Source organism: Mycotypha africana, assembly GCF_025528875.1.
Source record: "Mycotypha africana strain NRRL 2978 chromosome Unknown BDF20scaffold_2, whole genome shotgun sequence".
In the NCBI taxonomy this organism is placed as follows: Eukaryota; Fungi; Mucoromycota; class Mucoromycetes; order Mucorales; family Mycotyphaceae; genus Mycotypha; species Mycotypha africana.
In genome coordinates, this window is record NW_026515726.1 from 1051800 (window position 1) to 1077329 (window position 25530).

The window sequence follows — 25530 nt, forward strand, 5'->3', positions numbered from 1 at the left end:
GAGTATAGAATGTAGAGATATGAATATTGTTTGTTGAATTATTGTTGTGTTAGGTGTTCATCTCCTTTCGTATTCAATGACAGTCTAAGATAAGCAATTTTTGAATCAGTTGCTGATCATTTGTAGAAAGTGCTCTACGAAGTTATCAATGTTCTCAATGCATCCACTTCTTTATTCATCCAAGCGCTTCTTTTCTTTTTTCTGAATCAAGTGTACGAATACTATCTCCGTTTGACGTTGGAGACCTTTCACGACGCGATGTGCTGCTACAACTGGCAAAGAGAGAGTTTTCGTAATCAAATTTTGGCATAACTCTTTCTGTTTGTGCAGATAGTAAAAGATCTTTTTTAATACGAAAATCTGTGATGGGCGGGATTTGGAGCGGGAGGAAGCAGAGCAAGTATTGTAAAAAATTGGTCAAATTACAAGTTAACCGTGGGCCTTTTTAATGTAAAAAGAGCTTGTTGATGCACTTGATCAGATCAGAGACGACAATAAGATTGTTTTATCTTTGCCAACCGAGAAGAAGCTCTTGACTGATCCATGAGATACAGCACTGAACTGACCGTAGTGTTGCTGTGTTACTGATTAATATACGTCTATAGTTTAAACCCTGGATGGAGCAGAAAATTAATGATATGACTTGGTCTTCAAGCATAATTCAATTAATAATCAATATATATGCAATCAGTTGCGAGTTTTATAGTGAAGTATGAGCTTACACATACCGCGCCATTTTCATGAGCATTTATTGAAATATTGCTATATTATACTTAGCAATTGCTAAGCATCCTTCATTTTTTCTATTTTCTTTATCAAACAATCTTCCTCGCGACTTTTATACTTAAAAGAAAAAGACTGTAGCTGATCGATATTCAATAAGTCGGAATCGAACCTTTTTTGAGCGAAACTGATTAAGTATCTGCAAAAGAGAAAGAAAATGTCATACGATAGCTTTTATCTCTATAGCTGATGTCTACCTTGTAGCTTTCTTGGGAACTTTAAAACCTTACAATAATAAAGACGGTTTGTTGATGTATGAGTTGAAATGAGCAATAAAGCACGTGTGTACACTATAAGGGTTACTGCCATATCATTGGATATGTAAACTTACAGTAGGACTTTCAAGAAATCATTCAATGACCAATTTTATAAGGGTAGAGAGTAAGGAACGACACTAGTCAGTTTAATGAATAAATAAGTCTACAATTGCTACCAAGTTTGCATGAAGATATGTAAAGTAACTTTTCTATGGATGAATCAGTGATCCTTGGAGAAAATATCAAATTTCTTTACTAGACTGTCGATCTGATCCGTAGTATACCCGCTACTAATGATATCTCTGGCTTCCTGAACCTTTCCAAAGACATTAAAGAGGACTAATCCTACTATTTTTTGATCCCGAGTATAAAAAACAAGACCTTTACCGAATTTTTCATCCTTAAAGATTACATCGTTCTTTTGAGTAGTTTCGGAAGCATCTTCAGTAGATGTATTAATGCTTGTAACATCCGTCTCGCCTGGAGCCAGGCGAGGACTACTAGTCTCAGTCGAAGCAGCAGCAGCAGCAGGTGTATCTTCTTTAGTAGCTTTAGCCCACACACTGACTGTTGATAATTGTGAATCAACTAAGCCTACCGCTTCATAGCCAATCTCAGGGCCTAAATCTGACCAAAACATGGACTGATGTTTATAAGCTCGATGTCCGCCCACCATATTTTCACCAGCATGACGACCACTGAGCACGGCATGATCATGATGCTCGATACGGCGACGTCCAAGTTGGATATCATGGAAAGAAACCATATCACCAGCGGCATAAACATCAGTACGTGCTTCAAGTTCAGCATTGACAACAACACCTGAATGTTTTTCGTCAATTTCGAGACCAGCATCGCGAGCTAAGTCCACACGAGGCTTAATACCAATGGCAATGATAACATGGTCCACTTCGACGGTTTCGCCATTACTGAGTTGAATAGTTGTCTTTTCATCCTTAGAAGAGTAAATGCTTTCTACGGAGCACTTCTCCTTAACGTTTACGCCCACTGTTTAACGGGTCAATTTCTAATTATAACATACTGTTCAATATCAGTTTCGAAACTTGAACTTACATTTACGGACACGACCTGTAGTCCATTTCGTTAGATAAGCTGGGAAAACCTTGGCCATATTTCCATCTGAGAAGTCGCAAAGCAATTTTGTGAATAAGGATATCTTCAATAATTATATTGCGAATACAGTAGATTCTATTACTATACCTTCAGGGAAGATTTGAGTCACCTTCAAATTTTCTTTGCCAGCTTTAATATATTAGGATGAACCATATTGCAGTACATTAGGATACATATTTAACAAAAAAAAAAAAAGTCTATACTTTTGAAGAATATTATACTTACCTCTATGTGCTAGAGCAACAGCTAGCTCTGAACCAAGGAAGCCACCGCCGATGACAGCAATATGAGCACCGTCTTTAGCAACCTTGTCCAATGTCTTGAAATCACTAATATTACGGAAGGTAGTAATATGCTTGCTGTCGGCTGCTGGTTGATTAGGTAAAGTCTTGGGTTCACCTCCAGTGGCCAATAAAACTTTGTTATAGTATATCATGCTCCCATCGTTTAAAGTGACAGTGTGATCATCAATGTTGAGTTTAGTGACGGATTTGTTGAGTAGCAATTTGATCTTATCATTGGTTTCGATATCTGAGCCAGAGGCGTCTGAAATTAGTTCATATTCAGAAATGTTTTGATAGATGGTACTACAAAATGATGGGTTAGTGTTTCCATCAGCAAAGAATACGCTTAATTATTGATTCAGTATATACGCACTTTCTCTCCTTTCCGGACCACTGTTAGTAATGTTTCAATTAGTAAGCGTTTTTTGCATGATGAACACAATCCATATTTCCTTTTGATCAACTTACATCTTTGAAAGTTAAATTCTCTACCTCAGGTTTTTCAGAAAACCAAAGCTCTTTTGATAGAGGAGGTCTATTACAATTACAATAACTTTACATTAGCGAAACGATACTGGATATAATGTAAGATGTATTATCAATTGGTAGCTGTTTTTACCTCATATAAGGTGCATAGGCTTCATCACCAATGATAATGACCTGTCATCGAAGCGTGAAAAAAATATGTTGATTCAATCCCTTCAAGCAGGCAGTTTCCTTTTTTTACTCTGAGAAACCACTTACATTGGCTTGAGGATCCTTCTCTTTTATGGCTTTGGCAGCAGCAAATGAAGCAGTACCTGCACCTATGAGAACGTAAGGCTTCTGGATTTTGCTCTTTTCAACTACACTTACAATAGGTGGTGTTTGTAGCCGATCATTCTCTCCAGCAGGCTTTTTATCAGCAGCAGCTTCGGCAGGTGAAACGTGTTGAGTAAGGTCGTGGTTGATAGCAGACCTTTTTTTGGAAGGTGGCGGAGAGGTCAACTTGAACAAAATAGGACCGAAAACAAGCAGTGAGCCGATGGCCCAGGGAATGTTGCTTCCACTGTCTTTGACATGAGGGGTAGGTGTGGAGTATAAGCGAACTTGTTGTCTAAAAAGTTGTCGTTGTTGTTGTTGCTGCAAGAAGCTTTTTGTTAAAGAACTTGAGCCTTTTCTTTGAAAGAAACGGGTTGAGCGACCTGTAACCTTTAAGCAGTTCATAATGGCTTTGTCTCTAAAATGTGAAAGAGACGAAAATTTAAACTTTTCTTTTACATAAACGTTAATTGACAATAGAGTTATGGTACCTGAGAGGGGGCAAAAAAGTGACGTCGGCGCCTTAATCAAAGCAGACTCAGAGATTAATAGTGGTTAACTTTATTTATATAATGTTGATAGGGAAAACGATATGTGTATAAATGTCGAAAAGAACGTTATTTTTCTTACTCCAAAAAAAGATATAATAAAATTATACGTAAGAAAAAGAGAGGGAGACGGAAGCATACTATAATAAAAATGATATACGAAGAAAAGTTTCTGTTTACAAAATAGTAAAAATAAGAGAGAGAGAGAGTGTGTGTGTGTGTTAAAAAGAGATATGTTACAGGAGTTTATACATATATACACCCACTCCTGTGGGATAAAACGTTCAAAAATTACAAAATATGGATTGGAATAAATATTGTAAGTCGTCCACGCGTCTAATGATTTTGAGCAACTACAAATTACTCTCTACATCACTGCCAGTGGTCATCTTTTCAACCTTTTCAATTACAGTATTGACTTTCTGTTGAACTTCAGTGTTACTCATGACACTCTCGACGTTTGATTGCGTATTCAATTCTTGTTGTTCTTGATTTTCATTCTCTTGCTTGTCAGACTCATTTGTAAGGGCTGGGTCCTGAAGGTTATATGTTAAACCCATCTTTTCTACTTCTATTGATTAAAAAGTTATGCTCAACGTTAGCTTTAAATCTCATTACCATGCATTCAGGGGATGGCTTACTCTGTATAAGATGTTTGCCGTAGGTATACTTCTTTAAAGAATGTAAATGAGGTCTAATTTTGTTGACAAGCATTTCACGTTGATTATCATCCACTACATCCAGCATTTTCTGAACAACGTAGTTTGCATATTGATCCTTCATCATAGTAATCAAAGGATAGGTTCTATAGATGTAAACAGCGCGCTTTTTAGTTTATCATCAAGCTTTCGATTTATGTTGACTAAATAGCCCGTTACCCATCAGGTTTAGTTTGAAGAACTTCTTCAATCAAAAGTTGTCTATCCCGTTTTGAACCAAAGTCGACGCATTTTTCCACTACATTGCTAGCAAATTTATGCTTACTCAAAGATAAGATTTGTCCGAAAATTTTCTCGACAATTTTGGCTTTATCTTCAAGACGACCTCTTTCTAAGATATGTTGAATTACATAATTACCATATTGATCTTGAACAAGCTGAGCAGTACATTGATGAAGTTCCTCTAAGAGTGGTCCTGTTTGTGCATCCGTGCAATGCTCAAACATACGTTGAATAACACGACATCCATATGGATGTGTTGCTAGATTATATACCTGTCCATGAAAGGCATCAATAATAAACTGGATGTGTTGCGCAGGCACGCGTTCGATTGCCTTTTGTATGACGTGATTGCCATTTTGATCTTTGATGCATTTCAGTACACACCCATCCAACTCGCCTACTAGTTTGGCTTGTTGTTCCGTCAAAACATGCTCTAATGCTTTTTGTACGACTCGACAGCCGTACATTTGAAGAGAAAGAGAAAGCACGTGGCCTTCCATTTGCTTGGCCAAGATGGACTTTTGCATTTGATTTCCATGTTCGAAAAATTTTTGTAAGACGTAGTTTCCAAATACATCCGTCATAAGCTGCAATGCATTAGGTAACACTTCTTCAAATACCAATTGCTTTTCTTCGCTGTTGGCGGTTTCGAGCTTCTGCTGAATAAATCGGGATCCATGCTGATCACCACTAAACTCAACAATATGACTAGCAATGTCCTTCAATTCGTATTTTTTGTTCTTGGAATTTCTGAATTCTTCCAAAAGAGGAGAACGGATACACAGAGTAAGGTCTTGAGCAGCAGTTGTTGACTTGACAGAGGGAGCGGCGTTTCCACTTCCCTGCTGTTGCTGTTGATGATGATGCTGGTTATGGTGCTGGTTTTGGCGAGAGCGATTGTTACCATTACTGTGATGGCTATTGCGCTGATGATGGCTATTGTGATGGTGGTTATTACTATGATTGTTACTATACCCACGTTGGTTATGATGCTGTTGCTGCTGTTGCTGCTGTTGAAGGATTAAATGTTGGCGTGCAGCCAATAATTGTTGTTGTTGCTGTCTGATCAATAGCTGCTGATGCTGAAGTTGTAATGCACGAAGCTTTTTATCTGTATTACTCAAACTATCGCCTATGGGAAAACCAACAGGGTCATAAGGGGCTGGTGCAGTTAAGGGTCCTCCTTGTTTGCTCATGCGCAAAAGATATGCATTGGCTGCTGCATCTTCACTTGACCATTTCCCATAAATGGATTCGTAATCGACGCCTCCTCTTGTTTCATTACTACCCATGCTTCCACCACCATCAAGGCCATTTGGCATGGAAGCCAAATCAAGAGCAGCATTTGAAAAGGAACGACTCAAAGGATGTTGCTGTACCTGTGGATCATCAAGCTGCAGTTGACTGTAATAAGGATACAGGGAAGTTGGAGCTTGTAGTTTTGCTTGCTGTTGTTGAGCACTGTAATGAAGATAATCATCATCATCCACCAAGCCGAATGAGCTCAGCTGTCTTAAAAGAGTAGTATCATCTTGTAACAATAAATCATTGCCACTACCAGCCGATGTCAAAGAAGTTGCTGCCACTGTGTTATCGTAACCATAATTACTACTATTGCTACTATTGCTGCTATTGATGTCCATTGGACGACATGTAGGAGGTGTAGAGTTTGAACGTGTAGGAGCAAACTGTGGGGATATGGCTAATCTAAGTGCATTGATCCTTGCAGGCAAAGCTGCGGTGCTACTGGTAGATAATGCTTGCAATTGCTGATGTTGGTGTTGCGATAACTGAGATTGTTTCAAAAAACTATCTTGCGTGGTAGTACCATTCACAATAATATCATTGGTCTTCAATTTATTAGGATTTATTTCAGCAGTACCATGATGCTGGAAAGGGTACATAGGTGAAGGGGTATGGGAAAACTCCTTAAAAACACACAGATACATGTTACATTAAGTTTATCGTTAGTTGTGCAACTTTTACTATACTATCGTTCATTATAATTCTTTTTTTTTTTTTTTATTCTTTTTTTAAACATCAACTTACTGGCTGAATGAAATCAACAAATTTTCCTTTAGAACGAAGTAAATCATTTGGATTTGTACTATCACCAATGCTGCCAGCTCTACTGGCGCTTGCTGATTGCTGAAATCCAGTAGGGTCGGGTGTAGCGAGGTCTTTATATGTTATATGAGTATGAATCCATACAAACTTGTATATAAATAAACGAAACTGTTCGTTTTCTCTCTTACCGTTGGTATCATTCCAAAATTTCCATGCCTGACTGGCATCATACACAGAAGGCGTAGACTGCTGAGAAGTTGCTGCAGCTACTGCAGAAGCAAACTTTACATCACGTGTTCTGTGCAAACCTTGAAGAGGAGGTGGTGCGCTGCTGGAACGGTCATCACCAGCGCCAGTAGGGAAAAGAGATGACGCGCTCGACCGACCACCACTAAATAAATTGTAGTCAAAGTCAGATTGCATAAAGGCTCCAGCCTATTCGTAAATGTCAGAAGGTCAAGGTATTTTAGTCAGAATTCAACAATTGAACAATTGAGAACCTTGAATTTAAAACGTACCTGACGCTCTTTAGGGGCATTGGTGGTTTGAGAGGTTTGTTGAATATTCTCATTCCTTCTTGGTGACAGAGGGTCACTCATTAAACCTGGTATCATTCTTCTATGTTTTCCTTCTCTTTGTTCCCGTTGTCTACTATTCACAAATGACAATGTATATCTCTTCCTTGAATAACTTAAATAGAAGAATAGCAATACTTATTTGGGAAAAATAAAGGAAAAAAAATTATTTACAAATTTACAGGAATTTACAAATGTACAAGAAGGAAGAGAATGTAAGGAAATTTATACAATGAAATAAAACGGAAGAAAAATAACGAGAAAGGGGAAAATTGAGAAATTTTGGTTTTTTTTCTTTTTTTTTTTTTTTTTTTTGGTGAGCAACGTTAGCTGGCTTAATTGGAGGACAATATGACATGCAGACGCTCCTCGTTCCAAGCGAGCTTTTGAGCTGACTCTCACACAGAGCGACCAGAGGTAGATGCAAGTCACTCTTCGGGAATTGTAGGTATGTGTGTTTTTAACAGTCATTGGCTCGAGCGCTCCCCATCATCGAGACAATAGATCTTGCATATGCGTCTTTCTCGGATCTTCTGCATTGAAACGCTTGGGTGCACAGTCGCATGCTTATCTTACCTAATAACTTAGCAGTAGCCAATGTTAACTTGATCTCATTATTATCTTCAAAAGCAGAAAAATGCTTTCTCACATGCTTATGAAGATCAAAGTGTCCCCAATGTTCAATGTGATTCATGGCGGTCAGCTACGCAGTTACGTCATATTTGTTGTGCAGATTATCCTTTCTAAAAGCCTTACGGCTACCTTCGTGTTTGTAGGCTGTTGTATAATGCCGCGTCCTTGTACAACAGTCTGCCTTTAAATGTAACGTTTTTTTACGTTGAAATTGCGCCTTTTGCTTTTCTTTTAATTTTCTCCTACTTTGGGCTTGTTCATTTGACTAGTTTAGACGCCCCTTTGTAACTTCTCTAACATAATGTTCCCAATAACAAGCATATTAAATGAACAGGGAGAATACATCAAGGGTATTCTCGTTGAGAAAACCCCAATAGCAGAAAACAATCGATTAGTCCTTCTCTTACATGGTGAACAGGGGCATAAAGATGCGCTTTATCAACCAGTTTTGGCCGAAAGATTACCATTCAGCAGCTTTCGCTTTGATTTTCATGGTTGTGGAGATAGTGAAGGAAAGCCTGATTATGGCAGAATTGCGGTAAGATTGATTTGTGATGAAAACATTTATCCATAGGTATATACTCCTTTAGAGACATCTCATCGTTCGCATTTTGCCCACTTCTATAGAGAGATGTTGATGATATTCGAGCTGTCGTAGCATATTTCGAAGGTTTAGGATATGAGATTTTTGCCATTATCGGCTATAGTAAAGGTAAGATATGATAAATATCCATACATGGTTCTTTGTCCCGCCTTTCATTCCTTTACAAATAAAAATCGAAAATTTATTAATCCTCATTATAGGGTCATTGAGCGGTTTAAAATATGCAACATCCTGTGAAAAGCCGTTATCTCATTACATTAACATTGCAGCACCCTATAATAACAAATCTGCCGTCAGAGCAGATGACAATCAAGTATGTATTCGTTGGTCCATTCGAGTGATTCCAACAACAAAAAAAACTATAATATACAGTAGGATGAAGCGAGATTTCCTCGTCTAACAGCAGGCCTATTTTTCTAGGAATGGAAGGTATACCGTGAAGGAGAGCTTATGACATATAATATCAGTTCGGAAGAGCTTGAACTATACCAAAGTTGGGACAATTCGCACGGTAAGCTTATTAGTGCATCAATCCGTCGGTACGCCACCATAAAATGGATCTGCTGATGCGAATTCGTTTTCATTCAAAAAAGTAATTCGAATGCCCTTGACAACGTGTGTACATACGATTCATGGGATTAAGGATACGGTATGCGCACATACGATATGAAAGTAAGTGTGCCAATTATCGTTCTAATTGAATCTATCCTCTATCTCCCTTTCCATAACCACATTAACAGGCAGTATCTGCATCACATGCTGCTGATTATGCCAACAGTATTTCGAACCATACATTAACTTTAATACCTGATGCGGATCACGAATTTACAGGTCAACAGAATGCGTTAATCACCACTATCGTTGAGCATTTTGAACAGCACGAGAGAGATGCTTATCAAAAGGCACTTTCTATGAGGCAGCACGTTAGTGTATGCATACCACGTTGGATTGATATACCAGGCGTAAAGAATTTTAGAGATATTGGAGGGTGGCCATTGAAAGATGGAAGTGGGTATATCAGAGAAAGAATTGTATTCAGATGTGGCCAGTACGCTTGAAGCTAGTATAAGCATTTTATTACAATTTCGAAAGTTTATCTACAGTAGCACTCAATGCAAAAATATATATTTGTAGCCTGGTCAACATCACAGACGAAGGCATTAGAAGGCTAAAGAGGCTGAACGTGATTGCAGCGTTTGATTTTCGCTCAGATCCTGAAATCGAAAAGCAAGGCATTATGCCGTAGGTGAAATTTTGACATGCAACAAATTACCCTATTAACACCGAATATCAACTTTGTAGTGAAATTGAAGGTATCATTCGCTACCCATCAGCTATGTTCACCAAAGCAGATTTCTCCCCTACTGCCTTAGCGTCTCGATGGATGGGCTACTTTGAAGGCCCCTCCGGTTTCCCAAAAGTTTATGCAGTAATATTGGAAAAGGCTGCAGTACAATATAGAAAGATATTTCTTCATTTAATTGAACATCACTCTGTTCTATCAACAAACAGTATCATTGTTCATTGCACAGCAGGAAAAGATCGAACAGGCATATTTGTAATGCTGCTATTAGGAATGTGCGGTGTGGATGAAGAAATCATAGCAAATGAGTACGCACTAAGTAATTTGGGATATTGGGGTAAATTTGATTGTTGTAGGCTTAGTACTGTTATAGGAATGAAGAACTGAAATACAACTATATTGTTATCTACATTGGCTTGTACTATCTATTGGACACATAGAACCTGAAGCAGAACTAGAAAAAAAAGCCAAGATGTTGAATGTTACAGTTGATGATATGCGAATGGTGATGTCAGCTCCGTAAGTTTGTTGGATTTATTTTCTTTGTTTGCAAAAATTAGTCTGTTAATAATTGTTATTTACACCAAATAATATCGCATCACCTTAGATATTTTGGTATGAAGGAAACGATCCGTCAAATGAAAGAAAAATATGGATCAATTGAAGGCTATATCCGCGACGAATGTAAGTTAACTACTGAAGAAATTCAGAAATTGAAAGACCTTATGATTGTACCTATCCGGTTTGAAGAAAGACAGTTGTATAGACCAAGAATTTAGATATCAGACTAGCTTTTTGTTCTCTCTCAAGATGATTATTTTTATCCAATTTGCATGTAATAAATTTTCCGGGTAAACATCTCTAGCTGTTTGTTTGTTTTTGAGCGTTTGGTCGTTCAAATAACTCACGAGAAATTAACCAATCTTGACGCACATTTGGTCACTTTTCAATAAATTTCGTTGGATTTTTACTTTGCCATATTATAAACGTGCCAAACATGTCCTAAAAAAACGATACCTTGATGCTTTTACCGTATTGGGGTGTAATTCCTCTACGGCTTGCTTCTTAATGTAGGGATCGAAGACTCTTCTGAATGCAGAAATCGCACAAAAGGGGCAAATAAAAAAAATATGACCAAATCAGGTTCAAGTGATCGGCCAATTAAAAGCTCGATTCTCTTGTAATTTTTGGGATGAACTAGCTGGTCTTGGAAGCACTGTTAATCTTGTAAGCAGTTACAGAAGTGAACAATGAAATGCTTTCTTGCACTATAGCATTCATATTAAAAAATAACAGTTGCTTGTATTAGAGACTACTTTTCCGAATTCATTGTTCGGTGGTATCAACCCTTAATATTTAAGTTCGTGGTAATTCATGAATTGTCCGTTGCGTTTCCTTAATATGTAACATATAGCATCTTTTCATTAGAAGAATGAATGGGAATAATAAAATCAACGACGGAAAAGAGAAAGCATATTAAGACAGAAAACTTCCGTGCATTTGTTTAATCTGATGTTTAAGAACAACTTGTTCTTTTTTCCTTTACTCTTTTCAAATTCTTTCCATCTCCTTCAAACTACCAGAAGCAACAGCTATACGCTCAGACATCCTACAATCGAATTGTATTCAAGCCCTATCATCGAGAACAATAATCAGCCTTTGTACAAAAATATATACTTAAAGTCATATTCTAGATTTATAACCGAACATGTTCAATGATAACATACAGCAGAATGAATCAGTAGAGAAGAAATCTAAAAGTGCCCACTTGGCTTTACAGCTTCCCGAAATCGTCGATCGTATCATGTACTTCTTAACAGTTCCCATTCATATGATAGACGAGCAGCACAAGCACAAATTGTATGAAAATATATACCCTTGCCTCTTTATAAACGGGCTATGGCATGATTGTGCTGTACGGTGGATATGGAAGCATGTTACTTTTGAAGATAGCAAATCAGAGTTCGATGCTTTGCTTAGATTCTGCTATACAGTTGGAGGAAATGACACGCAAGATTATGCACCGCCTCATCCCATGCGCTCTTCTTCAACAGCTGCCAATCTAGCTATTGCCAGTTCTCCAAACGTTTCGTTAGCACCATGCTCAAATATGGATAGCAGTATCAATAACGAGGGACTGCCATCGTCGTCTTCAGCCAGCAGTCTGACGCATCAATTTGTACAAAAATTGGAAAGACATCGATTTAAATACAAGCTAAATTTCAACTCTTACCAAGCGTTCAATAGCAATTCAAGTATCAATAGCATTTACAAAGGCATTGATAAAGAGAAAAATGAAGACCCGCTTTCAACAGGAAACATTACGGATTTAATAGATCAGCAGAACCAGCAGCAGCCTCAATCAAATATGAAAGAGACCAGTCGCAATAGAAACAACAGTGGTATTGATAATAGTACGATCCGATATTATCCCTCTTTCTATTCTCCTTACGCCCACTACACTCAACACAGAAAAGCGATTCGCTCTATCACATTACGTAAAATAAAAGACAAAGCGATCAACAAACCATTGATGCAAATAGGCCGCTATACCCAGCGACTAGAAAAGCTTGACATCTACATTTGTGACCATCTTGCAGACAGCTCAGTTCATACCTTTATCACTTACAACCACAATTCCCTTACCTTTCTTTCTCTCGCTGGCTGTAACCGTATCACTGACGAAGCCATTATCAGTGTTGCTCATCACTGCCCAAAATTGATGCACTTGGACCTGCGTGCATGTGGTTTAATCTCTGACGTATCCATCAAGGCTATTGCCACCCATTGCCCCAACCTCTTTCATCTGAACGTAGGTCGTGTCCGCGATCGAGAGAAAATCACCATGGCCTCTATTAATTTGGTCGCTCAACAAACGCAAGTGGGCGTCTTAGGGCTAGCTGGGTGCGATATCACAGATGAATGTTTGATTTTACTGGCACAGGCGAGGAACAAGGGACTGGAAAGAATTTCTGTTAACAATTGCTATCGGATCACCAATCGGTCGTTACGAGCATATGTCACTTATTGTCCAAACTTATCCGTATTTGAGATGAAGGAATGTCATAGAATCAATGACTGGAGTGCAGTGGCAGAGTTAGTGCAGCGTAAAGTGCTGCTGACCTTGTGTGAACAGCAAAATAAATCGTGCTTAGAATGGGCACGACAGAGAGGCAGGGTCTTAACAGTAAAGCCACCCATCAAATCACCCTGAAAAGACAAATAGAACGTTACACCCATCTTTCTGCTTTAAACCATTCCTTTGCAATTAAAAAATAGCAAACATAGATTAGAATAAACTCTTTAGATTCCATATTTCGGATTCACAATCAATTTCACTGTTCTCTTTTTTCCAACTGTTCAAAGTGCCTTCTGATGATGATTAACAATGGCGCTGTGGATATATATAGTGTATACATGCGCATCATTTTATTATTAGGTACAATAGGCAGAAATGTTGATGTGATGTATAGCTCCCAGCCATAATAAATATATACATAATTATGTTCATCTATTGCCATGCATGTTTTCCTAATTTACGTTTTTCTGCTTTTGCTTTCGCTATTTCTATTTTTTTCTCTTCCTTATCCATAACAGTCATTGCTTTGGCAATCTTTTGCTTTTGTTTCTTTGTCAATCCTTTCTTATTAGCTGCTTTCTTTATCTTACTGCTGCTATTATTACTACTATTATTCGTCTTTTTTAGATCTGTTATAGCTTGTTTCCGCACATGTAATAACCGTAGCTCATTTTGTATACGCTCCTTTGCTACAAAAAAAAGTGTTGTGTCGTCAGAAAGCAAATACTCCTCAAAGGACATGGTCAACTTTCTAAGTTTTTTTTTACCATTCTGAGGTTCATCGTTAATATCTGCTGGGTTGACTGTGGCCCATTTTGAAGCCTTAGCGCCGGTAACTATAAAATAATTGAAAATTAGGTTGATTTAATACAAGTATTCAATCACATCATTAGGGCCTGAGCTCTCATTACTTTTAGACATGTTAAAAGGCCTTAAGAAAATATAAAGATTGAATGTCAAACAATTTTAATGCAGCTGTCGAAAAAGTGGCTTGGGGTCTAAATTGTCGGGAATTGGATTTAAAGCAAGAAGAAAAAGCAAAGAGGGTAATTTTATTGGCATTAAAAATGTGAGTATTGAGCGGGCGTGATATATGGGGGGTGGGGTGTGTATAAAGCTAAAGGAGGGTAATAAGTAATAATTATCTCTATGTTATTATATATTATTCTTTATGTTTATTACTATTTACAGATGCTGGGTGATTTCTTTTTAGTGAACTGATAAAGGCATACGCCTGTATCATCCAAGATCGAAGTCTGTTCAAAGAAGGGGTGGTTACTGTTTCTGGGAGTTAGTTCACTAGCAAATGTCGATACTGTCATTTTTGTAATATTCATATACATGCGGCAGTCGTTGAAAAATAGATCCTCCTCGTTCTTTTTCAAACCTCTTGGTTTATAGCCCATAATGATGACAGTCTCTTTGTTCGATCTGCTGCTACAGTAAACGAGTTGACGGAAGGTGGCAACAAGGGCAGGAAAATCCATGGTGTTGTACAAAACATCTGAGATAAAGATATAATCAAAAGGTCGATCACCGATGATACGATGAATATCACTGCCGCTTCCCCATTTCAACTTTTTGACGTGAACATTACGGGTGATGCAGTTCAAGGTCTTGTTACTGTTTATTAGTGGAAGTGCATCCTCTAGATCTGTCATGACGATTTCTGGAGGGTTAGTGGTATTGTAGAGTCGACAGTTTTGAGCAATGGATAAACCCATAGTACCAGTTCTAGTAAAGTAATAGTGTCGATATGTTTAAGTTGCTTTTGCTCTCTTTTTCAAGTTGCTATTTCATCTCCTCCAACAATTACAAACAGCTACAATTACTACATACCCAGCACTCAAATCCAAGATACGCTTCCCTGAAAGAAAAGTCTTATCCAGCTGGAACATGATATTGAACAGGTTGATCATCACTAATGCTGAATCCCATAATTTTCCTGGTGTTCCATTATCCCAAATTTCTTGACAGATTAAATAACTGTTGGGTACAGCTAAGGGAAGGGCTCGATACATTTTGACAAGACTTTTGCTAGCGTACTCATCCCAGAGAAGTAAAGGCTGTCGAGCGTTGCATGTATCTGCTTTTTCTTCCTGCTCAACCAATTGAAAAGGCCCCAGACACAATGAAAGTGCCTTCTGTTGATTGTACTGACGTCCATTGCTACTATTGCATTCGGCTTTCCCTTGATCCTCTTGTTGTAACAAATGTTCTGCATTTTTGATTTTTTCGTTTTTAGGTTCAATTTGAATGTAAATATTGTCTGCAGTAAGACACTGTGAATTCAAACAAGTAATTCTATATTGAATCAAAATGTGATCATCCGCTTCTTGGGGTTTTTCATAGGTTATCTTCCACTGATCCTTCTCCACATACAAACGACATTCAATTTTCAGAGTGGAGGAAGTGATGAAGCGCTTAGCTGCAGATGAGCCATCTTTTCTACTATGCTGAAGTTGTAATATCTGACAAGTGATTGGTAGTTCTTCCATTTGATTATAAGGCAACATACCCTGAGGCGGTAAACCGAATTCAGTTACCAATTTCAGGTTCATGATATGCCATTTATTTAACGCCAGTTTGGAATAACGGATGTGTTCGCCTAGGATGATACGATAGATTTTTGAGTTGCGATACAAACCTTCCTTAAAGTTTTGAAAGTCATTCTTGCAATTATCGGCACGAAGGATAACGGTAGCGGCAGTGGCGCTGCTATGACGGTGAGGGTTCGATAGGTCGACAATGCTAGAATGAGATGTCGTCTGTAACATGACGAAAGGGTGAATGACTGCTGATAGGTAATGTGTCTTTGAAGAGGTTTATGAAAAGAAGAAAGAAGAAAAGAAAAGAAATAGTAAATTGAAATTAACGATAACGATGATTATTTTATTGGTTTAAGTATATCTATTGTAGTTACTTATGAAGCAAAAGCCACATGAATTTTGTCCTTATTGCACGCATAATCTTTCTCTTTGTTTGAGTTTCGAGCTGAGTTGGGCTGGTGTTGGCACCATAGTGCTCTTCTTTTTCCATTTTCTTCCTCCTTTCTCTTCCGGGAAGTCTACGTATAGTATTCATGAAGATACACATTTCTATGCTAGAACAATGGATTGATTAAGATTTGAACCAATAAATACATTAGCATCCAATGAGCAATGACAAATCCACGGAAATTATAATTATAATACTTTTGTTTTAAAATTTTACTATTCATTGTTCTCTTCTTAGAATTCTAACGCCCCTTTCTTGTTGATCATTATATTCAGGCAATCAATCACACATTCTCATGTTTCGTGTTTAAGATCAGTTTTATGAATTTGAAATTTCAATAGGCAACTATTTGCATAATGATTTAATTGTTCCAGTACGCGTATTTGTACCTGGATTTCGTCAATTCTCATTTTCGTATGCACAAAGAAAGAGGGGGGGAGCGCAACGCAGGATGCCCTTAAAATTTAAAAATTGAGAGACGCAAATTTCTCAAAACAGCTCTTTATCGCTCAAACACACTCCGCATGTGCTGTTTTTTGTGTAATATGTGTGTAATGCAATAAAAAATGCAGAATGAGTCAAATAAGCATAAAGAATTCCAACATAAGCTGCTTTTCACTTTTTAAAGCAACATGTAGCACAAATACCACATGTTGCTGACTTCCATTTTGATGACCAAAAACAGAAAATGCAGAACTTATAACGACCTTTTCATAGCCTTGCAATCCCTTTTCTTTTCTAGGTACTTCACGTTTCTATTTACTTTCTTTGAATTTCTTTTTCATTTAGCTAATAGAATTGACAAAATGTCAAATATATTTGATAACAACAGAACAGTACAACAAGTAGTAGTAGCAGGTGCTGCTGTTTCAGCCATACTTACTCTTTTGGCTGCCAAATACAATGATCGACCTATTGGCTATGAGCATCCAAAGGGTATTCCTTACAAAAGTGGTCTACCCTTACTGGGTAACTTACCGCTCTTGCTGAACAATAAGGAGCGTATCTACGATTTCCAATTGGACTTGCTAGAAGAACTTGACACGCTGACAATGTACCATTATTCTTCGTTGGAAACTAATAACGGATTATTCACGATGTTCGGCTTACTAAAGTCTTAATAATAACATTAGGACCTTACCTGTAGCTGGTAATCCTACAGCGGTATTAACAATTGATCCTCAAAATGTCAACTATTTTCTGAAAGGTACTAGTAGCCCCCAGATGGAAGATAAATCACGCAAATAGTAATCTCCCTCCCCCCCCCATGCATGATAAATGATATATAGAAAACTTTAAAAACTATTTGAAAGGTCCCAAATTCAAACAGTCCTTAGGTGAATTGCTCGGAAATGGTATTTTCAATGCTAATGGCGAGCAGTGGAGATACCAGCGCAAAACTGCCTCTCATATTTTCAATGTAAAAAATTTTAGGGATGACTTCACTGAGTAAGCCTCACCTATAGTTGTTCATAGAGAGATTGCTGTTGCTAACTTATCTTTGTTCAGTGTTTTTGTGAAAGAAATGTTGGTCATGTGCAGTCAAATCATGGATAAAGCAGCCAAGCAAAGAACTGTTATTGACTTTCATGATCTAATGTTTAAATTCACGTTAGACTCCTTTGTATAGTAAGTTTGAATCATGATGGATATCAAAGATATCATTGCGATTAAAATTCGTTCTTGTATGTCGTAAATAGCCTCGGTTTTGGTGTTCAATTAAACTCACTTCTTCAAGAAAACAAGGTTCCATTCGCAGTTTCTTTCGATCATCTACAGCGCTTGGGTGCTCTACGTTTTATTGATCCATTTCGACCACTCATTGAAACCGCTACTCGCTTTATTCCCTGGAAAATGTCGACACAGGACCATATCCGTGTTATCGACAAATTTGCAGCTGACGTTATCGCACAACGCAGGAAGGAGATCGCGGAAGGGAAGACCGACCACAAAGATCTTCTGTCACGCTTCATGAACACAGATAATGAAAATGGCGAAAAACTCAACGATGTTGAACTACGTGACACAGTGTTAAACTTTATCATTGCTGGTCGTGACACCACAGCCCAAGCACTTTCATGGTTATTCTACAACATTTCGTTGCAGCCCAGAATTGAACAAAAGATGTTGGAAGAAATCGAAAAAAATAACATTACGGACGAATTAGAAAAGGACTCACCAGCTTTATATGAGGTCATCAGTAATATGCATTACCTTCATGCTGTGTATGTTTCATATTTCTTCCTTTTTCCGCTTTTCAGAGCTGAAGTTATACATACTTTTATGGTACAAATCCCTAATCGACTCTTTTATATTTACAATGTTAGGTTTTACGAAACCCTCCGATTGCATCCTTCTGTCCCTTCTAATCAAAAATATGCTTTAGAAGACGATGTGTGGCCTGATGGAACCGTCATTAAAGCCGGTTATTATATTAATTGGACTCCTTATGCTCAAGGAAGAAGTACTAAGATTTGGGGTCCCAACGCGAAAGAATTTTATCCTGAGCGATGGATAGACGAAGAAGGTCATCTTCGTAGAGAAAACGCGGGCAAGTGGCCTGTTTTCCACGCTGGTCCACGCGTCTGCTTAGGTAAAATATGTGAAAACATTGCACTAAAGGTGTATTGATCATTTGTGAGCAATCGGCTAAACTCCTTTGTTTCTACTTTCTTCCCTTGTAGGACAAAACTTGGCAACGCTTGAAGCATTGGTTTGCGTCGCTATGTTATTGAAACGGTATAGTTTTGATATTGTAGCTGACCAAACAGTTACTTATGATCTATCCTTGACTCTGCCGATGAAGTATGGCTTGAAGCTTTATGTTCGAGAACGGTCTACATCTTCTACTACAGTTTAGGCCACATACCCTCACTTACCAGCATTAGTGCATAACGCTGTCTTTTCCATGAAGGAACTACGTCGTTCATCGTAATTCAAAAATTTTCACAATTTTGCATCGCTTAATAAACAATATCAGCCAATCCATACATTACTAGTTTCCTTTATTTATGTTGTACATGAACTGTTTCTATCACTGTCTTTTGTCGTATTACGACGTAAATATCTACCCAAAAACGCATGCTGCTAGTTTCTCTCAAGAATTACTATATGACTAAACCACAACAATCTCGCCATTAGCCACTCCTTCCATAGTTTTCTTGTGGGCAAGGTAAAGATTGAAATAATACGTGAATAGTGAAACAAGTGCAATACTAACGTAGCAAACAGTTCATCATCAGTCATTAACTTACAGTAAACATATTTAGCACGTGTACATTAATACAACTTACAAAGTACCGCTATTGCTTAAACTATCTTTTGCTTTGAAGGTTTTCCTAGAATTCAGAGTGCCCGTTAGACCAAAATAAGCAGCTATCCATGGAATCATCTTGAAACGGTGCTGTATACAGAACAGGAAAGACATTTATGATGCTTGATTAAATTTTCGCTTCAACATTAATTTTGCCAAGTATTATGTAATACATACTCTAAAAACAATACTACCCATAGCTTTAAAGAAGAGTAGAGTTTGCTCATCAGTTTCCCAAAGATGAAACATTAACAATTTGTTCAATATACTTACAAATGAAGGTAGCTATCATTTGTGAATAATCTTCTTCTTCTTCGTTTCTACGAGGAAAGTGAAAGGGCACAATAGCATCCTCGCGACGAGGATCTGAAGACTTTGTAGTTGACATTGGTATGATGGCTTAAATGAAGAAAGCTTCGGTTACCATTTATCACTATTGCCCTTCTTGTTTCTCCCGGCCAATCAAAATCTAAAACTCAGCTTCGTACTTTTTCCTTTTCGTGTGGCAGCTTTTTTGCATTCTTTCTTCTTTTCAAAAATACTAAACATACTCTAACAGCAATGTCGAAAAGGTATTTCTATATGTAAAGCTAGCAGTTTGTCTATTCAGAATATTAATATTTTTAAACTTGCACTTTTGCAGTAAATTTCATTCTGATTACATTTGTCGTGTTCGCTACCGCAATACTTTACCAGCATTGCCTCATGCACCAAAAATGCTTACGATTCCCTCCCTAATCAACAGACACGTTGCCTACAGCTCTAATAATCTTGTTGAAAAACTACCCTATCCATTAATAATGGATCCTGGTCAAACAATTCCAGCTGATCAGGCTATCGTTGACTATTTAGACGCTATGGAAACAAACCCTGATGATGGTATGCTTTCAATCTCTTTTCCATTTACAGTTCCCAATTAAACTCAACTCAATCTCTATTTTTTTTTTTTTTTTTTGCTCTTACTTTCTTGAAAAAGTTAATAATGCTATAGCAGAAGTAGCAGAAGAGGACAGAATTTTATTAACTCGACCCCGCGATGAGCAATCCAAAACCAGTAACGGCAGTAGCTCACTATATACCCATAAGAAACCCAATGTCACATGGCTTCGCCGCTCTGAGTACATTTCCGCCGCTCATGACACACGTTCAACACCCATTCGTAAAGAAGGTGTTGAAAACAAATTTGCGATGTCTGCAGCTGCAGCAAAGAAGCACAGTTATAATACGCGTCAAGCACAAATTGCTGGTATCGAAAATACTTTCAAACGTCCTGAAGTAGAAAACTTGCGACATCCTCAAACAAAAGCAAAAGCAGTCAAGACTACCCCTCTGTTGCCGGATATGGAGTGCTGGGAAAATATATATACAATTGGGCAGTTCAATACAGACCCTGCTGATGAGAAGAGGTTACAAAAGAGAAAAGCACCAGAGGAAGAGCAGAGCATCGAAGAGCAGAGCAATAAGAGAGCTCGTTGGTCAGAAAGAGATGCAACAGATCGTGGTATCTTAAGGCCTATGGTTAATCCTCATGATCCTGAAGATACATACTTAGTATGGTTCTTGCCTGACGAAGACAGCACAAAGAGATTAGTGAACCAAAAAGAATATCCATTAGATGGTCTATCTGAAGAAGTAAGTGAAATCGACGTTGCATAAAACCTGATGAAAAGATAACGACATGTTATTCAACAAAATTCTCTTTTGTTTTCAACAAAAATTAGCCTTTAACTTTCCATGCTGTGCGTGATTATGAATATCAAAACGATACTGGTCTTAATAATAAATACTTGATGATCGCCTCTCACTGTGACGATCTTGGCGAAAAGGCAACTTACTCTCCTATTAGAAGTAGAATGATTGTTCGTAAGAAGAGAGCATTGGTAAGAAGCTATTATTCATCTTTTAAAAAGAGAGAAGAAAAGCTTACTGACACGAATCTCTCTTGGATTGAACGTAAAATAGAGCTCTCGATACAAGTACTTGGACGACTATGAAAAGCCTAATATTTTAACGGTCACTTATCAAAAGGAATAGTTTAATTTGCTGTAAACTCAAAATATTATTATACCATAAAGATTCAGGGTAAAAGTACCGCCGAATTTAAATTGGGTTTTGGTAATCATGTTCAACTGTGGGGAAAACCAAATAAAGACAATTCACAGATTGAATGCGACTGACATACTCCTCCTTCCAACCTTATCTGACTCCTTGTTTTACTTATTTTTTACTATTTTTTTGAAACTATATCTCAAATGGCAATTTCTTTTCCTAAGCATTTAAAGCCTTTAGAGCCTTCAGGCACTGTTCTTTTACAAGAAGAACGTAAAAAAGCTACCTTTCAAACCGCTCAGCTCACAAACTTTATATATGGAACAGAATACCTTGAAAAGAAGAATCGTATACAAAGCATCATGGAGAATGACCCTATCCTTGCTGATAAATCACACCGCTATTACAGTGGAAGACTGGTTCGCTTCAGAAAGTCTTTGGCCGCGGCGAAGAGGCTTGTTGAATTGTTAAAGTAAGATTAGCTAAGCAAAACAAAAGAATGTAATACAAGCGAGAGGCTCAAAGACAATTCCTGCGTATAGAGAGCACAATTGGACGGATGAAGAATATGGGATTGCCGATCTTCTGTTTGACGAGTCGAGTGCTGTAAGTAGATACTATACGAGAGACGTAGATCTGACGGAAACAACAAGTGTTGCCAGTTTAACTAACATTTTGTTTATTGCAGTTTCGTCTACATCGAAGTATGTTCATGCCTACGATTTTAAATCAAGGTACTGAAGAGCAACAAAAAATGTACCTGGAACCTGCCAGACGATATGAGATTATTGGTTGCTATGCTCAAACAGAGGTAATGCCAGCAAAAAATTGATTCCCATTGCTAACAACGGGAACTGACTGTTATTGATATCTTTGAATTTAAATAGTTAGGTCATGGCTCAAACGTCAGAGGGCTCGAAACAACTGCTACATATCATCCAGTAACAGAAACCTTCGAACTTAACTCACCTACATTGACTTCCGCAAAATGGTGGATTGGTGGGTTGGGTGTCGCTGCAACTCATGCCATAGTTATGGCGCGTTTGATCAGCCAAGGTAAAGATTTCGGACCTCATCCTTTCATTGTGCAAATTAGAAACCTTGCGAACCATGAACCTTTAGAAGGTATCACAGTCGGTGACATAGGACCTAAATTTGGTTTTAATACCGTTGATAATGGGTTCATTTTATTTGATCATGTTCGGATTCCCCATTTTGCTATGTTGGCACGCTATGCTCGCATTGAGAAGAAGACAGGTGAATATATAACACCTCCTAATTCTAAATTAGCGTATGGTACTATGGTTTATGTTCGAGCCAATATCGTGCTAGGTAAAAGCATAGAAAAATTTAAATGACTTTCCTTCGATGTTGCTGTATTCTAATTCTAGACACCACGATAATTTACTGAATAAATAGAATCCCGTAATGTGATTGCTAGGGCAGCCACAGTAGCTGTTCGTTATTCAGCCGTTCGTATTCAAGGATCAGATGCCTCTAACCCCAAGAGAATAACAGCTGCTGATGGATCAGAAAAGATTGTCGAAACACCGGTTTTAGATTATACTATGCAACAGTTCAGATTATTTCCCATCATTGCTCAAGCATATGCTTGTCATTTCACAGGAAAAGAAATGCATCGTATGTATCATGAGAATCAGGAGCGAATGGCTCAAGGTGATTTCTCTTACTTGGCTGATTTGCATGCCTCTTCTTCTGGTCTGAAAAGTTTAGTAACTACTTTGGGAGTCAACGCTATTGAAGAGTGCCGCAGAGCATGCGGCGGACATGGTTATTCCCTCTTTTCAGGTCTTGGTCAATTCTATCAAGACTATCTTCCTAAGGCTACTGTAAGTACACTGTTACTATTAATCTTTCGTTGTTTTGGAAAACATCTCAAATTTCATTTATTTTAGTGGGAGGGTGACAACTATTTACTGACACAACAAACAGCCCGCCATTTGTTCAAGACTTTCCGCTCTGTTCGTGCTGGCAAGATTAACGACAAAAGCTCCACTTTCTCCTCAAAGTACATTGCAGAATACTTATCATTTCCTCAGGCGCAGCTCCCCGCCGCTTCCCCTCAAGACTTCAGTAATTCTGAGGTTCTGCTGTCGGCATTTAAATACCGCACTGCCTATTTGATAGCTAAGGCCATTCATGCTATCGATATAGAAAAAATAACTTGGAATGATATGTTGGTGGATATCTACCGTATTTCACGCGCTCACTGTCAGTTGCTAATGGTTTACAACTTTATCAATGCAACATTTAACCGCAGCAGCAATAATAATACAAATGCAGCCATCACGCCTCCTGTGAAAGAGGTGCTTCAACAAATGGCCATTTTATTCAGTCTATCGGTTTTAGACCAAGAAGCTGCTGATTTCTTAACTTCCGGATATATCTCATCAACGCAATTCACCATGGCGAGAAAGCAACTCATAACTGTTATCAAGTCTATAAGACCCAATGCTGTAGCTTTGGTTGATGCTTTTGATTTGCCTGATTATTTGCTTAATTCAGCACTAGGTGGGAGTAACGGTAATGTTTATGAAGTGATGACAGCGATGGCTGAACGAGAACCACTTAATCATAAAAAGGTGGCAGATGGTTATGACGAGTTCATTCGTCCACTAATCCATCAAGGAAAAGCTTGTTGGTCTGTGGATCAAAGGGGTGTTGCTCGCCTTTAACCGCGACTTCTACATAAGAATAATCAAAATCCTGAATATCCATGAATCATAGAAGACGGGGTTAGACAGGATCATTCAATCTAGTATAAGATAACAAAATTAGATCACTAACAATAAAGCTTAACAGTTTCAATTAAACGTACTTCATTATAAAAACGTTCTGCTTACAGAAAGCTTTCAATAATTGTTCAAAAATATGGCAATTAAAACAATTTTTGTTAATAATGAATTTGTTGAATCCTGTTGAGGGTTATAGTGCTAATTGGTATGGCTCAAAGATAGAGTAACGGTATCAGAATTCCTTTTATAGCGATAATCAGTTAAAGGCATTACATGGTGCTAGCCAACAATTAATATGGAGATAGTGAACATCAAGTTTTAAAGTAACAATGTTACAAATTTGACTAACACGAGATTGAAAGTAACAAGTCAATATATGAATTTATTGGGAGACTTTTATTCAAGAGAGTAAATCAAATGATTTCAAAGAAAAACAATCAAACCAGATTCACTGGAAGTAGACAATGAAATCTAAAGTATACTAAAACGAAATTTCAGTCTACGAACCAATTTAAATACTCAACCCATTGTTTATTCTTCACTAAAACGTGTTGATTGAAAATAAATAATAGATATGGAAGTGTCTATAATTCTACTTGAATGATAAGAAAATTTTCAAGAGTTGCAAATAGAGAAGCTTTCATCAGTAGTTGATGATTTGTAAACAACAGTATAATACAACAGCAACAGACAATTGTTGAAGGTTTTTACGCGAAAGAGAGCAAGGATGATAAAAAATGATATGTTTAACAAAAATAGGTCACATAAATGAGGTTGATAATGTCAAATTGTTACAAGGTTAGATGATTTACATATAAAATGTGAACTTTGAATGGATGAATCTCTATAATTTAAATGGCAATCCATTTTAACGAGGATAAAGGTGATTAAAATGAATAGAAACGATGTAGACTCGAATACTATGAGTACAGTGAACTAAGTGCTATCAAGTTAACAGGATGATATGGGGTGAGAAGTAGGAAAGGGATACAAAATAAATGATGACTTTTATATGAGAATAGCTACTTTATATAAGGTTGAGCAGGTTACCATTTTTTACTTATTTTACCATAACACATTCCTTTAAGGCGTTCGGTACGTAGTATAAGTAGTATCTGGACATGTAGCAATTATTACTTCAAGATTGAGGCATAGTAGGTTATAGGTTTTTTTCACTGCCTTAAGCATAAAGAAAGATTATAAGGCCACACCCTTAATTTTTTCTTTACGATATCTAACTCAAAACACCACGCACGAATGTTATTTTGTTATTTAGTACTACTTCCTGCAAGCAGTATTGCATGATAGCTAGTACAGGGAAATAGGATAGTTGCTGACTACGAGGTCAAATCATGAATGCTTTTACAAGCCCACCCTCTCTGGGTGGATGCGTAGACTTCACAAAT

General features: G+C 37.6%; 10 protein-coding genes across 10 annotated transcripts; 6 read left to right on the forward strand and 4 right to left on the reverse strand.

Annotated features, from left to right (window-relative positions):
* Window positions 1-1260: 1260 nt before the first annotated feature.
* BDF20DRAFT_815096 (apoptosis-inducing factor, mitochondrion-associated, C-term-domain-containing protein) lies at window positions 1261-3664 on the reverse strand (the record flags this gene model as incomplete). The annotated part of the gene is made up of 8 exons (XM_053077044.1): window positions 1261-2048; window positions 2115-2180; window positions 2262-2303; window positions 2400-2761; window positions 2832-2851; window positions 2927-2993; window positions 3078-3118; window positions 3203-3664. 8 exons carry the CDS (start codon window positions 3662-3664, stop codon window positions 1261-1263), a joined length of 1848 nt encoding a protein of 615 aa, XP_052939004.1.
* A 92-nt stretch (window positions 3665-3756) lies between these two features.
* BDF20DRAFT_851351 (armadillo-type protein) lies at window positions 3757-7634 on the reverse strand. The gene is made up of 6 exons (XM_053080015.1): window positions 7334-7634; window positions 7004-7250; window positions 6798-6928; window positions 4686-6676; window positions 4449-4612; window positions 3757-4378 (listed from the first exon to the last, which is right to left on the reverse strand). Exons 1-6 carry the CDS (start codon window positions 7427-7429, stop codon window positions 4161-4163), a joined length of 2847 nt encoding a protein of 948 aa, XP_052939005.1. The 5' UTR covers window positions 7430-7634; the 3' UTR covers window positions 3757-4160.
* Window positions 7635-8193: 559 nt separating this feature from the next.
* Window positions 8194-10907, forward strand: BDF20DRAFT_851365 (protein-tyrosine phosphatase-like protein). Its single transcript, XM_053080016.1, has 10 exons — window positions 8194-8561; window positions 8651-8735; window positions 8828-8940; window positions 9048-9138; window positions 9221-9276; window positions 9368-9675; window positions 9762-9869; window positions 9930-10267; window positions 10371-10449; window positions 10538-10907. Exons 1-10 carry the CDS (start codon window positions 8325-8327, stop codon window positions 10707-10709), a joined length of 1587 nt encoding a protein of 528 aa, XP_052939006.1. The 5' UTR covers window positions 8194-8324; the 3' UTR covers window positions 10710-10907.
* Window positions 10908-11638: 731 nt separating this feature from the next.
* Window positions 11639-13144, forward strand: BDF20DRAFT_904650 (uncharacterized protein; the record flags this gene model as incomplete). The annotated part of the gene is made up of 2 exons (XM_053083058.1): window positions 11639-12021; window positions 12346-13144. 2 exons carry the CDS (start codon window positions 11639-11641, stop codon window positions 13142-13144), a joined length of 1182 nt encoding a protein of 393 aa, XP_052939007.1.
* Window positions 13145-13306: 162 nt separating this feature from the next.
* On the forward strand, window positions 13307-14049 carry BDF20DRAFT_851370 (uncharacterized protein). The gene has a single exon (XM_053080017.1). The coding sequence runs from the start codon at window positions 13434-13436 to the stop codon at window positions 13782-13784; it is 351 nt and encodes a 116-aa protein (XP_052939008.1). The 5' UTR covers window positions 13307-13433; the 3' UTR covers window positions 13785-14049.
* A 141-nt stretch (window positions 14050-14190) lies between these two features.
* Window positions 14191-15786, reverse strand: BDF20DRAFT_813202 (putative methyltransferase-domain-containing protein; the record flags this gene model as incomplete). Its single annotated transcript, XM_053076861.1, has 3 exons — window positions 14191-14743; window positions 14849-15008; window positions 15306-15786. 3 exons carry the CDS (start codon window positions 15784-15786, stop codon window positions 14191-14193), a joined length of 1194 nt encoding a protein of 397 aa, XP_052939009.1.
* Window positions 15787-16735: 949 nt separating this feature from the next.
* BDF20DRAFT_851375 (cytochrome P450) lies at window positions 16736-18995 on the forward strand. Its single transcript, XM_053080018.1, has 7 exons — window positions 16736-17060; window positions 17140-17213; window positions 17296-17455; window positions 17516-17635; window positions 17707-18231; window positions 18334-18599; window positions 18691-18995. Exons 1-7 carry the CDS (start codon window positions 16813-16815, stop codon window positions 18864-18866), a joined length of 1569 nt encoding a protein of 522 aa, XP_052939010.1. The 5' UTR covers window positions 16736-16812; the 3' UTR covers window positions 18867-18995.
* BDF20DRAFT_851377 (uncharacterized protein) lies at window positions 18974-19778 on the reverse strand. The gene is made up of 4 exons (XM_053080019.1): window positions 19593-19778; window positions 19497-19519; window positions 19300-19409; window positions 18974-19221 (listed from the first exon to the last, which is right to left on the reverse strand). The coding sequence occupies exons 1-4, from the start codon at window positions 19705-19707 to the stop codon at window positions 19122-19124; spliced, it is 348 nt and encodes a 115-aa protein (XP_052939011.1). The 5' UTR covers window positions 19708-19778; the 3' UTR covers window positions 18974-19121.
* Window positions 19779-19880: 102 nt separating this feature from the next.
* Window positions 19881-21353, forward strand: BDF20DRAFT_910225 (RNA polymerase II-associated; the record flags this gene model as incomplete). The annotated part of the gene is made up of 5 exons (XM_053083685.1): window positions 19881-19891; window positions 19963-20198; window positions 20296-20951; window positions 21041-21199; window positions 21282-21353. 5 exons carry the CDS (start codon window positions 19881-19883, stop codon window positions 21351-21353), a joined length of 1134 nt encoding a protein of 377 aa, XP_052939012.1.
* Window positions 21354-21571: 218 nt separating this feature from the next.
* On the forward strand, window positions 21572-24064 carry BDF20DRAFT_813587 (acyl-CoA dehydrogenase/oxidase; the record flags this gene model as incomplete). Its single annotated transcript, XM_053076892.1, has 6 exons — window positions 21572-21840; window positions 21911-21974; window positions 22057-22179; window positions 22256-22700; window positions 22788-23218; window positions 23285-24064. 6 exons carry the CDS (start codon window positions 21572-21574, stop codon window positions 24062-24064), a joined length of 2112 nt encoding a protein of 703 aa, XP_052939013.1.
* Window positions 24065-25530: the final 1466 nt, after the last annotated feature.